The following is a 14,927-nucleotide window of genomic DNA, read 5'->3' as shown; positions in this document are numbered from 1 at the left end:
TCTTTCTTCTTACACACAATTTTTTCACCTTTAATCATAAGTTTTATTTACAGTTAATTGGCACTGCTATGGGCACGAGCTTTGCTCCTTCCTTTGCACATCTTTTTATGGGGTGGTGGGAAGCACTTTTCATATTTTCTAGCACCAACACCTTTCGCAACAATATGTTTTTTTACAAAAAGTTCGTGGATGATTTAATTATTATTTGGAAAGGGGATGTCACTGCACTTCACTCTTTTGTTTCTTATCTTAATGATAATATATACAATATTAGATTTACATTAAATTTTCATTCTCATCACATTGAATTTCTGGATCTACAATTGTTTGTGGACATTGATAAATTGATCCAAACGGATGTTTACAGGAAATTAAATTCAAGGAAAACGTTTCTTAGGGCGGACAGCTGCCATCCATCTCATGTGATTAGAGCTATTCCTAAAGGACAGTTCCTCGGGCTGAGAAGGAACTGCTCTACATCTGGTGGTTTTCTTTCTCAGTCTGAGGATCTGGTTAAACGGTTTTCAGATAGAGGTTATTCCCAATCCTATATTGATGTTGCTTTTGATAACGCCTTAAATACAGAAAGGGCGTCATTGTTGCCCACTAGTGTTACGGGGGATTCTCACCTTGGCGCTCATGCAGAGAAGTACGGTACTAATAGACCGGCAAAATCCAATAATTAATGTCCACTCTTTATTTCACAGTTTAATAACCAAAGTGGAAAAATCAATTCTATTATCTCCAAACATTGGAACGTCCTGTCTATGGACCCTGCGCTCAAAAAATATACTGAATCTGGTCCTGCATTTGGGTACTGTAGAGCGAGAACAATTGGATCGTATGTTTCCCCAAGTGAATTAATTACTCCCAGGATTGATAAATCCTATATCACCAGGGGTTCTTTCAAATGTGGTTCCTGTAGCGTTTGTAAACATATCAAGCCAGCAAAAAGTTTTTCCCAGGATAATTTGCCGCAGTCACACGATGGTCATAGAGGAAAAATCAAAGAATTTTACATCAATAATTTCATAAATTGTAAAAAGTCAATTTGTTGTATATCTCATAACATGTGGCTGCGGCAAAAGATATGTGGGAAGAACGATTAGAGCTCTTAAGGTCAGGATGTTAGAGCATTTAAGACTCATAAGATTGAAAGACACAAATCATCCTGTTTCCAAGCACTTCTCCGAATGTGATCAGGGAGGTACCAGGAATTTTTCCTTCCTGGGTATTGAATAAATTAATTGTAGACCTAGAGGTGGTGATCGTATCAATCTTTTGAACCGTAGGGAGGCGTATTGGATTTTTATTCTCCAAACGCGCTTCCCTATGGGTTTGAATATTGATTGGCAATTAACCCATTTTCTGTGATATAATATTAATATTTTTAATTTTTGTTATCAAAAATTTAGTTCAGCAATTTATTGTTATTTGATCATAAACTTGATCTCCCTTTATATTCTATATAGCATACTTAGTTGTGCTTTGGTTGACTTTACCTCATGTGTATATATAAATTTATTGTAGTTTTTTTTAATTAATATTATTATTTTCCCCTGCTTTTTTAGTACTACTATATATTACTTCTGTTCTTTACTTCAATTACTTGTTTTTAATTAGTTTACGTTTAGTTTTTTTATAGATTGTGGTTATATGCATATTTTTAATCATATCTTTATTCTCTTTAAGAATTAATTAAGGAGCTTAGTAGTGTGCTTATTATTCTGTACATTTTCCCCTTATGTATTGGGTATTTTGTCCGTATTGGTTTTGATTTATTCTATGTTTTTCACTACTATCCCCATTGACGTCGCTGTGCCATTTTGCGCATGCGCAATGATATGCGTTGCGTCTTGACGTCACGGCGATCTGTTTTGCAACATTGGCTAGCTATAGTAGTAGCATTGTCAGTTTGTCTTATGCATTGCCCACTTCAATAATGTCCTCACTGCCTGCATGACAGTTATTGCCCTTAGAACGGCGCCGGACTGTCCTGCGCATGCGCAATGACGCGCATTGCGTCATGACGTCATCGCGCTTCCGGTTTTTGGCGCAAAATTGCATACAGGTAAGAGGGTACTTAATGGATGTTTGTACACTGTGTTTTATCCTTGAAAAAGAACGCTGTGACGTTCGAAACGCGTTGGATGGGTCTTTGTCACATTAAAGTGCACTTTTAATTTATTTTTGATTCTGGGTCCTCCCTGCTCCATTTTTGCTTGTCCGCTTTGTCCTCCATTTACTCCTGTTCTAATACACCGCTAATAGATGCTGGAGGGGGGTACTTATCTGCCGGTGCACTGTGTCCAGGGAGTACCCATTAGTGTATAAATAGTGGTGTGCTAAGTATATCCTGTAGCCCTCTCCTTGGTAAAGGCAATCTTTGCCAAAACGTTGGACCTTTGGTGGCACAATAAATTGCACCCTCAGAAAGACCGTGTGCCTGCTTCCATTTCCTTGCTGATTACCTTTGGGATGTCTGGACCTCCCTGGACACAGCGCACCGGCAGATAAGTGCCCCCCTCCAGCACCTATTAGCGGTGTGCATGCACTTCTATATATAGTGTAGGCATAGTGTAGGCATAGAACGGGCATAGTGTAGGCATAGAACAGGCATAGTGTAGGCATAGAACAGGCATAGTGTAGGCATAGTGCAGGCATAGAACGGGCATAGTGTAGGCATAGAACAGGCATAGTGTAGGCATAGAACAGGCATAGTGTAGGCATAGAACAGGCATAGTGTAGGCATAGTGCAGGCATAGAACGGGCATAGTGTAGGCATAGAACAGGCATAGTGTAGGCATAGTGCAGGCATAGAACGGGCATAGTGTAGGCATAGAACGGGCATAGTGTAGGCATAGAACAGGCATAGTGTAGGCATAGAACGGGCATAGTGTAGGCATAGAATGGGCATAGTGTAGGCATAGAACGGGCATAGTGTAGGCATAGAACAGGCATAGTGTAGGCATAGAACGGGCATAGTGTAGGCATAGAACAGGCATAGTGTAGGCATAGAACAGGCATAGAACGGGCATAGAACGGGCATAGTGTAGACATAGAACGGGCATAGTGCAGGCATAGAACAGGCACAGTGTAGGCATAGAACAGGCATAGTGCAGGCATAGAACAGGCATAGTGTAGGCATAGAACAGGCATAGTGCAGGCATAGAACAGGCATAGTGTAGGCATAGAACAGGCATAGTGCAGGCATAGAACAGGCATAGTGTAGGCATAGAACAGGCATAGTGCAGGCATAGAACAGGCATAGTGTAGGCATAGAACAGGCATAGTGTAGGCATAGAACGGGCATAGTGTAGGCATAGAACAGGCATAGTGTAGGCATAGAACAGGCATAGTGTAGGCATAGAACAGGCATAGTGCAGGCATAGAACAGGCACAGTGTAGGCATAGAACAGGCATAGTGTAGGCATAGAACAGGCATAGTGGAGGCATAGAACAGGCATAGTGCAGGCATAGTGTAGGCATAGTGCAGGCATAGTGCAGGCATAGTGTAGGCATAGTGTAGGCATAGTGCAGGCATAGTGCAGGCATAGTGTAGGCATAGTGTAGGCATAGAACAGGCATAGTGTAGGCATAGTGCAGGCATAGTGTAGGCATAGAACAGGCATAGTGCAGGCATAGTGCAGGCATAGTGTAGGCATAGAACAGGCATAGTGCAGGCATAGTGTAGGCATAGAACAGGCATAGTGCAGGCATAGTGCAGGCATAGTGTAGGCATAGAACAGGCATAGTGCAGGCATAGTGCAGGCATAGTGTAGGCATAGAACAGGCATAGTGCAGGCATAGTGCAGGCATAGTGCAGGCATAGTGTAGGCATAGAACAGGCATAGTGCAGGCATAGTGCAGGCATAGTGTAGGCATAGAACAGGCATAGTGCAGGCATAGTGCTGGCATAGTGTAGGCATAGAACAGGCATAGTGCAGGCATAGTGCAGGCATAGTGTAGGCATAGAACAGGCATAGTGCAGGCATAGTGCAGGCATAGTGTAGGCATAGAACAGGCATAGTGCAGGCATAGTGTAGGCATAGTGTAGGCATAGTGCAGGCTGCACCATTACAAGTTTATATGCAGTAGAATGATAAGAAATACACTCACATGGTTTTTCATATAAAGATAGCGATTAGATAATACGATCATGAGGTCTGCACCCACAATGGAGGTCCCGGAGCCGTCTCTCCGCTCGATACACCAGTCGCGTCTCAGACATATTGCACTATGTTGGATATGTTTGTTATTTTTCATGCTTTGCGCTCCGTGATCGCCTTGGACTTCGACTTCACCTGGATTAAAAGGAAGTAATCCTACCTTGGGTTGAGCTGCATTTTTGACCTACCTGTTTGTATCCACTTTACTTATTATTGAAGTGAAACTTCCTTAGTGGCGCCTCATTCGAACTGGGGCAAAAAAGAATTGTGGAGACAGAAATGATCCGGATGTGACGTCAGTGCTGGCAGTTGAGGCCGGGCTGTGTTCTGGCTCAGCCCGACCCCAACACTGACATCACACCCGCTCAAAAAATCAAATGCGCCGCCGGCGCCGCTCCTAACGGCCGCTGCTCCCCCCACATGTCCGATGACATATGCGTCGGCGGCGGTGATAGCCGCCGGTGCCGCTCCTAACGGCCGCCATTCCCCCCGCACATCCGCTGCCATGCCGCGCATGCGCAGTAGTCATGGGGACGCAGAGGAAAGACACGCATGCGCAGAAGCGGTTGGCAGCGGCGCCGTTCCCCGCCCGCTGCCGCGGCTGTTGACATCTGTGCTGCCGTTCCCCGTCTGCTGCCCGTGCCCCGTCTGCTGCCCGTGCCCCGTCTGCTGCCGTGCCCCATCTGCTGCCCGTGCCCCGTCTGCTGCCCGTGCCCCGTCTGCTGCCCGTGCCCCGTCTGCTGCCCGTGCCCCGTCTGCTGCCCGTGCCCGATCTGCTGCCCGTGCCCCGTCTGCTGCCCGTGCCCCGTCTGCTGCCCGTGCCCCGTCTGCTGCCCGTGCCCCGTCTGCTGCCCGTGCCCCGTCTGCTGCCCGGGACAGCAGAGACCGCCCGACCGGGACAGCCCCCCCCTTTCCTAACCCGAATGGGACCTCCCAGTTACAGTCACACATGGGCCTCCTCGCCGTCCTCCCTGCCCTGATCCCCGGCACTGCGGGGCAACACAACCTGTGCCCATCCCTCCTCCTACCACACTGAGGGAGCTATACACAGCGCACAGTCCTGACTGCTCTGCCGCCGTGATCGGAGGTGCAGGGGGTGATCGGAGGTGCAGGGGGTGATCGGAGGTGCAGGGGGTGATCGGAGGTGCAGGGGGTGATCGGAGGTGCAGGGGGTGAGGGGAGGTGAGATGATGTGAGGGGGTGATGTGAGGAGGTGAAGGGGGGTGATGTGAGGTGCCGGAGGGTGATGTGAGGTGAGGAGGTGCCGGGGGGTAATGTGAGGTGCCGGGGGGTGATGTGAGGTGCAGGGGGTAATGTGAGGTGCAGGGGGGTGATGTGAGGTGCAGGGGGTGATGTGAGGTGCAGGGGGGTGATGTGAGGTGCAGGGGGTGATGTGAGGTGCAGGGGGGTGATGTGAGGTGCAGGGGGGTGATGTGAGGTGCAGGGGGGTGATGTGAGGTGCAGGGGGTGATGTGAGGTGCAGGGGGGTGATGTGAGGTGCAGGGGGGTGATGTGAGGTGCAGGGGGGTGATGTGAGGTGCAGGGGGGTGATGTGAGGTGCAGGGGGGTGATGTGAGGTGCAGGGGGGTGATGTGAGGTGCAGGGGGGTGATGTGAGGTGCAGGGGGGTGATGTGAGGTGCAGGGGAGTTGTAGGGGGTGAGGGGAGGTGAGGAGGTGAAGGGGGGTGATGTGAGGTGCCGGGGGGTGATGTGAGGTGAGGAGGTGTAGGGGGGTAATGTGAGGAGGTGTAGGGGGGTAATGTAAGGTGCCGGGGGGTGATGTGAGGTGAGGAGGTGTAGGGGGGTAATGTGAGGTGTAGGGGGGTAATGTGAGGTGCCGGGGGGTGATGTGAGGTGAGGAGGTGTAGGGGGGTGATGTGAGGAGGTGAAGGGGGGTGATGTGAGGTGCCGGGGGGTGATGTGAGGAGGTGTAGGGGGGTAATGTGAGGTGCCGGGGGGTGATGTGAGGTGAGGAGGTGTAGGGGGGTGATGTGAGGTGAGGAGGTGTAGGGGGGTGATGTGAGGTGCAGGGGGGCGGGTGACGTGAGGTGCAGGGGGGTGACGTGAGGTGCAGGGGGTGACGTGAGGTGCAGGGGGGTGACGTGAGGTGCAGGGGGGTGATGTGGGTGATGTGAGGTGCAGGTGATGTGAGGTGCAGGGGGATATGTGAGGTGCAGGGGCATATGCGAGGTGCAGGGGGGTGCGCATACATCACACATGCACGCACACAGTCACACATAGTCACACATGCACACACACAGTCACACAGTCACACGCACAAGGAATTCACACTTAGTGCAAATAACTAATACAGGGGATGTGGGCCGAGCACGCGCATTCAAAGTCCAAATTTATTTGCGTTTTGTCAATGAAATTGTATTTTGATTTTTAATTAAAACATCACCAACACAAACACAATTTCTGTGACAAAAGTCAAAGAAGTTTCACTTACTATGCGCGTGCACAGCACACACAGCTTTTTTTTACACACATTCACTGTGTGTTCACTTAGACTTCATTTAAGTCACTTCACATTGTATTTCACTAATGAATGTGTTTAGATATAAGCGCTATTAGATAACACCCCACCCTTTCATTAAGCGGAAAAGAGTACCAGGGCGTTTGGTACTATCTCCCGGTCAGGGGATTTTGGCAGTTCTGGAGCTTATCCAGCGGTGGTGTCGGGAACTTCAGGCCGATTTGAGTTCCAGGACATTTCGGGACAAGTCCCGGTCAACCTAAAGACTTTGTTTTATGGACTGTTTCACCTAGGAAGTCTATTTTTTTTAGCCCAGACCCCCAGTAAGTGTTTTCTTCTGTATTTTGTAATCCAGTGTGTGTGCGTCTGTTTCTATGGAATCAATGACAATTTGGTTTACTATCTGGTTTTGCTCAGTGGACCATGTGATATTCATGGAGCGCCTGAAGGATTTCTGTGGACTGGGTAGCACCGTTCTCAGCTGGTTCAGATCCTCTCTCACTGGCAGGTCACAGAGTATCTTCAGGAGGGTCCTCTTCTGCACCGTGCCCCTGTCACGTGGAGTGCCGCAGGGCTCTATCTTATCTCCTACATTATTCGCAGAGTGCATGCTAACACCAGGTCACATAATCAGACGGCAGGGCCTGGGTTATCACTGCTATGCAGATAACACAACTCTAATTGTCCTTTGCACCAGGTACTAAGGACCCATTATCAGTCTTCAAAAGATGATTATATGAGCTCCTAGAGTGGATGAAGGCCAGTGGGTTGAGGTTGAATCCTGATATGACAGAAGTGCTCGTGGTGGATGCTCACCATCAGAACACAACAAGACTGCAGCTAGGTCACACACCGGCCTTAAGCTTGGGGGCTCCCAGCTGCTAAACTGTCCGCGTGAGGAACATGCTGTTGTCCTCGACTGAGATTTGACCCTTAAACATCAGGTGTCAGCTGTGATCAAATCTTCATTCGTCCACCTAAGGAACATAGCCAGGATTCAGCACTTGATCCGGAGAGACAACCTTCAGAGAGAGACTGCTTCCCCATAAGGGAGAGACAGCCTTCGGAGAGAGAATGCTTCCCAATAAGGGAGAGACAGCCTTCGGAGAGAGAATGCTTCCCAATAAGGGAGACAGCCTTCAGAGAGAGAGACTGCTTCCCCATAAGGGAGAGACAGCCTTCGGAGAGAGAATGCTTCCCAATAAGGGAGACAGCCTTCAGAGAGAGAGACTGCTTCCCCATAAGGGAGAGACAGCCTTCGGAGAGAGAATGCTTCCCCATAAGGGAGAGACAGCCTTCAGAGAGAGAGACTGCTTCCCCATAAGGGAGAGACAGCCTTCAGAGAGAGAGACTGCTTCCCCATAAGGGAGAGACAGCCTTCAGAGAGAGACTGCTTCCCCATAAGGGAGAGACAGCCTTCAGAGAGAGAGAGACTGCTTCCCAATAAGGGAGAGACAAGGGAGAGACAAGGGAGAGACAAGGGAGAGACAAGAGAGAGACAAGAGAGACACAGAGACACAGAGACACAGAGACACAGAGACACAGAGACACAGAGACACAGAGACAGCTTCCCAATAGGGGAGAGACAGCCTTGTAATGAGAGAAACTGCTCCCAATGGGGGAGAGACAGTCTTCTAATGCCTGAGACTGCTCCCAATGGGGGAGAGAGAGACTGCTTCCCAATACAGCCTTCTAATGAGAGAGATTCCTAATGAGACGGAACCTGTATCTGAGTGAGAGCTGGACTCCTAATAGTGACACTTTACAGCCCTGTATAACCGCAGTCAGGACTACAACTCCCGGCATGCTCCCTGCTGTAACCAGGCAACTTCCGGGGAGGGCGTCACTTGTCTAACGTGGTGTTGGAAGCGGTTCTCGCTGTATTGACGTCATCACAGCGCGCCCGAGTGTTAGCTTGGTCTGTGTGCACGTGTCTCACGTGGGGGAAGCGGAGCAGCGCCGGGAAACACAAGGAAGAGAGAGGGCAGGCATCATGGAGGGGAGGAAGCGCCCTCTACCGGGGGCAACAGGGACCCCCCTGAGGAGGAGCAAGAGGAGAGGGACCCAGGGGCAAGAACCGGTGGAGGAGGGAGTGGGGCAAGAACCGGTGGTGGAGGGAGTGGGGCAAGAACCGGTGGTGGAGGGAGTGGGGCAAGAACCGGTGGTGGAGGAGGACGTGGCTGAGGGGCAGAAGGGGAAGCAGAAGGTGATGAGACGGGAAGAGACTGGGGGCTGTCATGAGAGACCCCGGGGGAAACCGAAATCTGGGAGAGTGTGGAAGGATCTAGACAAGAAAAGGTGGGTGTCTCGCCGCGGCCCCCGGCCTGTCTCTCGCCGCGGCCCCCGGCCTGTCTCTCACCGCGGCCCCCGGCCTGCCTGTCTCTCCGCGGTGTCTCCGTCCATCTGTCTCTAATACTTGTCTCATTGTATGCTCAGTCTCTTCTCTGTGAACTTATTTTCACCGCCTTGGTTGTCATGTCTCGCGCCCCTCTGCCCCAGCTTGTCTCTTACCCTCCTTCACCTGTCTCTGGAAGGTTCTCTTACATGGTGAATGACCGTCCCCTGCGCACCTCTTGGGATGTCAAGATGAGAGCACGTCAGGAAAAGAGATTGCTCCGAGATTTTGCCCAGCAGCTAAAAGACGAACAGCAGCGTGAGCGAGAGGTGAGTGCCCCTTCCTTCTCCTCTGCAGTCTCACTCTCTTACGGACGCTCTAACACAATCTCTTCCCGACGCTCTAACACAATCTCTTCCCGCAGGAGAAGAAGAGACGCCAGGAGGAGAATCTGACACGTCGGCTGGAGAACGAGAGGAAGGCAGAAGTGGTACAAGTGGTGAGTGCTCTGTCACCTGTGTATAACACTGCCAGCTGTATGCACACTGTACAGTATTTATCAGCGCAGGAGCGGGCAGTACAGTATATATAAGCGCAGGAGAGGAGCGGGCAGTACTGTATGTATCAGCGCAGGAGAGGAGCGGGCAGTACTGTATGTATCAGCGCAGGAGAGGAGCGGGCAGTACTGTATTTATCAGCACGGGAGGAGCGGGCTGTACAGTATGTATCAGCGCAGGAGACGAGCGGGCAGTACTGTATTTATCAGAGCAGGAGAGGAGCGGGCAGTACTGTATTTATCAGCGCAGGAGAGGAGCGGGCAGTACTGTATGTATCAGCACAGGAGAGCGGGCAGTACTGTATGTATCAGCACAGGAGGGGAGAGGGCAGTACTGTATGTATCAGCCCAGGGGAGAAGCGTCCAGTACTGTATTTATCAGTGCAGGAGAGGAGCGGGCAGTACTGTATGTATCAGCACGGGGAGGAGCGGGCAGTACTGTATGTATCAGCGCAGGAGAGGAGCGGGCAGTACTATATCAACGGAGGAGAGGAGCGGGCAGTACTGTATTTATCAGCGCAGGAGAGGAGCGGGCAGTACAGTATGTATCAGCGCAGGAGGAGCGGGCAGTACTGTATCAGCGCAGGAGAGGAGCGGGCAGTACTGTATTTATCAGCGCAGGAGAGGAGCGGGCAGTACAGTATGTATCAGCGCAGGAGAGGAGCAGGCAGTATAGTATTTATCAGCGCAGGAGAGGAGCAGGCAGTACTGTATTTATCAGCGCAGGAGAGGAGCGGGCAGTACTGTATGTATCAGCGCAGGAGAGGAGCGGGCAGTACTGTATGTATCAGCGGAGGAGAGGAGCGGGCAGTACTGTATTTATCAGCGCAGGAGAAAAGCGGGCAGTACAGTATGTATCAGCACAGGGGAGGAGCGGGCAGTACAGTATTTATCAACGCAAGGGAGGAGCGGGCAGTACTGTATGTATCAGCGCAGGAGAGGAGCGGGCAGTACTGTATGTATCAGCGCAGGAGAGGAGCGGGCAGTACTGTATTTATCAGTGCAGGAGAGGAGCGGGCAGTACAGTATGTATCAGCGCAGGAGAGGAGCGGGCAGTACAGTATTTATCAGCGCAGGAGAGGAGCGGGCAGTACAGTATTTATCAGCGCAGGAGAGGAGCAGGCAGTACTGTATTTATCAGCGCAGGAGAGGAGCGGGCAGTACTGTATTTATCAGCGCAGGAGAGGAGCGGGCAGTACTGTATTTATCAGCGCAGGAGAGGAGCGGGCAGTACTGTATTTATCAGCGCAGGAGAGGAGCGGGCAGTACTGTATTTATCAGCGCAGGAGAGGAGCGGGCAGTACTGTATTTATCAGTGCAGGAGAGGAGCGGGCAGTACTGTATGTATCAGCGCAGGAGAGGAGCATGGTGCCGTGTGAGTTGGGTCGCATGGTGCTGGTTCTGTGTGTGTGTGTGTGTGTGTGTGACGATAGCTTTGTAACAGGCTATTAATAATACACACCAAATATCACTGGGTTGAACTGGACGAGGCTTAGATATGATAAAATATAATTTATTTCTTGAAAAAGGTGAACACAACAAGATACACAAATAACAAGCAAAATATGACACTTACTTAAAGGTTAGGACAAGAAAAACCATCAGGATACAGGATGGGCCATTCCTTTCATAATTCAGGTTTAGATGTAGACATCACAGCAATACATGAAGATCATGAAGACCATACATGAAGACATTTGAGTAAGGGCTGACTCTGGTTTAAATACCATTTCAACCCCCTCTCTTACAACCAAGGCGCCGAGCTGGCTAGAAAAAATCTCTTTGAAGGAGATTTTGGCTTCCCTTGTAAGTGTGAAGACCGACACTTAAGAACACTCAGTCCCTTTGTTCCTGCCCTTAATATAAACAATCAGGACAGTTACCTTTTGATCACCGGCCTATGCTAATTCCTCAGGATGCCCTTCCTGCCCTATTTAGCATAGCAGATGGAGTCTGCATTTTTCAGAGCAGATCCAAAATCCCACATACATTTTAATACCTACACATATTAAAATACCCAGTTCTGGTAGGTCCAGCGGGTCCAAACTTTCCAGACCTTAATGCCGGAAGTGGTACACTATTGGTTTCCAAGCTTCAGCCCGCTACGACCTTCGGAACCGGAGTTATACAAATACCACATAAACCGTTTCATATTTTATTATAAAAATCTCCGCTAAAAAGAAATCTCAGCTTTTCACTAAATCCCCATTGAAAACAACGGGCTCCGCCGCCATGGGTTTCAATGGAGCAACTCTGCCGTTGTAGTCAATGGAGTTTCCCGCCATAGACTTTCAATGGAGAAACCGCCGCCATTGAAGTCTATGAGAAAATCCACAAATCTTTACATTCGTCCACACTCCGTCTGGTTGATCTGAGGGGGCTGGGAAGGGGCATGCAGTAAAGCCGGAACCTTGGCTACATGCCACCCAAATCCCATCCCTCTGGTCATTCCAGAACCGGAGATATGGACTTCCATTTTTCAGCATTTTACACTTAGTCGTTTTTACGCCACGCGGCTTTTCCCCATTGGAATCAATGGCCGGCGCCGCCATAGACAATGCATGGCGCATGCCGCCATTAGATTCAATGGTGCGACCCTCCTCCGCTCGACCCCTTACGGGGGTCTCTCATTCCTGGACCTGGTGTGGATCGTGTGTGGGGGTTCCTAGGGGCTAGGGACAAAAATAACTTTATTCCCAGGGGCCCTAGAACTTAAGATTCCCACGCCAATTGTCGTTGAACTTGACCGTAGTGATTAAACTCTTTTAAAAGACATTGTATCCGCTTTTGCGGTCTGCGGTTTGGATGGCTGCCAACCTGTTCCTCGAGGCCGGCGTTGAGGAATCTCCATTGAAGTCAATGAGCCCATTGACTTACAATGGGAAACCGCCGCTCCTCCTCTCGGACGCCACCTGCTGGTCGTCGCTGGAAAACAGGTCCAGAACCGCTACTTCTGCCATTAGAAAGCATGGAAGCTCAATGGCGACCTATGGACGGCTGCAAAATGGAGCCTGAAAAGGCGGGAAAGTTACACAAAGGGCTATAATCACTATTTTAACATTAACCCCTTCCCTCCCGCATCAACCCTAGTGTATGTGTGAGTGCAAACACCAGAATAACACAATACATTTACACAGGGGAATAAACATTTGGATACTGAAGCAAGGCAAAACACTTTACTGGACCTCAGTCCAGTTAACCCCCTTGCTTCCCAGATGAGAGTAGAGGGTGGCCAAATGGGGGTGTAACCCCTTTAATCCCGGGCCAAATCCCCTCTATCATGACAGTGTGTCTGTGTCTCGCTGTGTGTGTGTGCGTCTCGCTGTGTGTGTCTGCGTCTCGCTGTGTGTGTCTGCGCGCGGTCACATGGCGCTGGTTCTGTGTGTTGAGATATTGTGATACGTGAAACTGGACACAAGGAGAACATTCCATGTTAAAGGATCATATGTATCTGGGATCGGGGTATATAGCATTGGGACATTAATGAAAATAAGTGACCTGTATACTCTGTATAGCATACTCCCACTTCAGAGACCAGCACTCCTTCCCACAACCTTTTACCTGGCTCTTTGTCTCTCAGATCCGGAACCCATCGAAGCTGAAACGCGCCAACAAGAAGCAACTTCGCCGTATCGAGAAGAGAGACACCCTGACGCTCTCTCAGGGCGGCACGAGACCGCCAAAGAGAGAGACCAAACCCCCCAGCAAGAGGCCGCCACAAAGAGAGACTGCACCCTCCAACAAGAGACCACCACAGGAGACCGCTGACCCCTTATCTCAGGCCTGAGACTCGCCCCCCTGTACATAAATGCAAATGACTGTAACATGCGCTGAGGGCGGAGCTTAGAGTGACCAGTTTGTGTTGATTAAAGGGAAATGTCGCTGCACTGTGGGTCTGTGTGGGAGTGATGGGGTTAATATCTTGGGGTGGGGGGGCTGTCCCTGCAGGGAACCCCTATATACAGATATCTTCGTGACCTCGGGGATCCCGTGTTCAGGGGGAGCAGTGGCGCGTCTGCGCGTCATACCTTTTTGTATCGACCACTCCTGGCATTCGATGAGATTAAACGGGCCGTGTCCCGGTGCAAAGGTTTCTATGTGTACGTGGGATCCGTGGCCGCTGTCACTTACAGAAAGTAGTGGCTGGCAGCGTGGCCACAGAATATTGTGCAAAATAGTAAAGGGACACACAAAGGGGTGTGTAAAAGCCGGGGGGGGGGGGAGTACTGGGAGTGTGCAAATATACACATAGTATAACGCGGGCACGTTGTGTGTCCGGTTATTAGCAGAATAGTTTGTGATTTTAATGAATAATAAACATTAGCAAATGTTAAAAGTACTCAGAATACGCGTGTGAATCACCACGGATAAATACACACAGAAGCGTGTTACATTGGGCTGCTAAATTAGCAACATAGGCTCAGCTGCGGCATATAGAAGGTATAAAGTATCACAAGTCCAAGGAATCTTTGTCTCAGAAGTGAAATGAATCCAAGCTGGGGCAGAGGGGCGTGAGACATGACAACCACTTGCAGAAGCCACGCCCTATATCTTAATATATAAAATCGAAAGGTTGGTACTAGCTGCAGTGAATCTGATTGGTCCTCAGCCTCTGGCCAATCAGATTGGTGGTTCTATGATGTCACACAACTCCCTCTCCCCCCCACTGGCTCCCGGACGGAGGGGAAGCGCGGCCCTCCTGCCCCAGCCGCCAACGCTCACTTCCCTCCCTCCCTGGCGGGGGGGCAGGCAGCCTCTGGAAGGAACCCCTTCCTCCTGCAGCTGCCCCCGGTAAGATGGCGGTGCACAGCAGATAGGAGGGGGGTGGTATTCAGTCAGGAGAGAAGGGGGGGCAGCCTGAACAGCTGTGAAGAGGGGTGGAAGGGAGTTGAGGGGGAGGCAGAACATTACATCATGGGCAACGCCGGGTATATCAGCTAGTATATATATATAAACCACTTGCACAAGCCACGCCCTATATATATATATAAACCACTTGCACAAGCCACGCCCTATATATATATATATAAACCACTTGCACAAGCCACGCCCTATATATATATATAAACCACTTGCACAAACCACGCCCTATATATATATATAAACCACTTGCACAAGCCACGCCCTATATATATATATAAACCACTTGCACAAGCCACGCCCTATATATATATATAAACCACTTGCACAAGCCACGCCCTATATATATATATATATAAACCACTTGCACAAGCCACGCCCTATATATATATATAAACCACTTGCACAAGCCACGCCCTATATATATATATATAAACCACTTGCACAAGCCACGCCCTATATATATATATATATAAACCACTTGCACAAGCCACGCCCTATATATATAAACTACTTGCACAAGCCACG

At 49.8% G+C, this 14,927-nt stretch overlaps 2 protein-coding genes across 2 annotated transcripts in view; both read left to right on the top strand.

Annotated features, from left to right (window-relative positions):
* LOC142486060 (membrane-spanning 4-domains subfamily A member 4A-like) overlaps window positions 1-7,396 on the top strand; it is a 55,807-nt gene extending 48,411 nt beyond the window's left edge. The window contains exon 5 of the mRNA XM_075584728.1: window positions 7,346-7,396. Within this exon, the coding sequence (XP_075440843.1) occupies window positions 7,346-7,396 (51 nt within the window). The remainder of the gene's footprint in view (window positions 1-7,345) is intronic.
* A 786-nt stretch (window positions 7,397-8,182) lies between these two features.
* LOC142486062 (coiled-coil domain-containing protein 86-like) lies at window positions 8,183-13,878 on the top strand. The gene is made up of 4 exons (XM_075584730.1): window positions 8,183-8,946; window positions 9,183-9,312; window positions 9,408-9,482; window positions 13,120-13,878. The coding sequence occupies exons 1-4, from the start codon at window positions 8,642-8,644 to the stop codon at window positions 13,324-13,326; spliced, it is 717 nt and encodes a 238-aa protein (XP_075440845.1). The 5' UTR covers window positions 8,183-8,641; the 3' UTR covers window positions 13,327-13,878.
* The last annotated feature ends 1,049 nt before the right edge of the window (window positions 13,879-14,927 follow it).

This window comes from Ascaphus truei, unplaced genomic scaffold (genome assembly GCF_040206685.1).
Source record: "Ascaphus truei isolate aAscTru1 unplaced genomic scaffold, aAscTru1.hap1 HAP1_SCAFFOLD_722, whole genome shotgun sequence".
Lineage (NCBI taxonomy): Eukaryota > Metazoa > Chordata > Amphibia > Anura > Ascaphidae > Ascaphus > Ascaphus truei.
Note: the sequence above shows the minus strand (reverse complement) of the source record. Positions and strands in the feature narration are given on the sequence as shown.

Bases quoted from the DNA above. Each gene is read 5' to 3' on its own strand.
- LOC142486062 (XM_075584730.1), top strand. From the start codon at position 8,642: ATGGAGGGGAGGAAGCGCCCTCTACCGGGGGCAACAGGGACCCCCCTG. The intron at 9,313-9,407 runs GTGAGTGCCCCT...CTCTTCCCGCAG, and splicing joins AACAGCAGCGTGAGCGAGAG to GAGAAGAAGAGACGCCAGGA. The intron at 9,483-13,119 runs GTGAGTGCTCTG...TTTGTCTCTCAG, and splicing joins AGGCAGAAGTGGTACAAGTG to ATCCGGAACCCATCGAAGCT.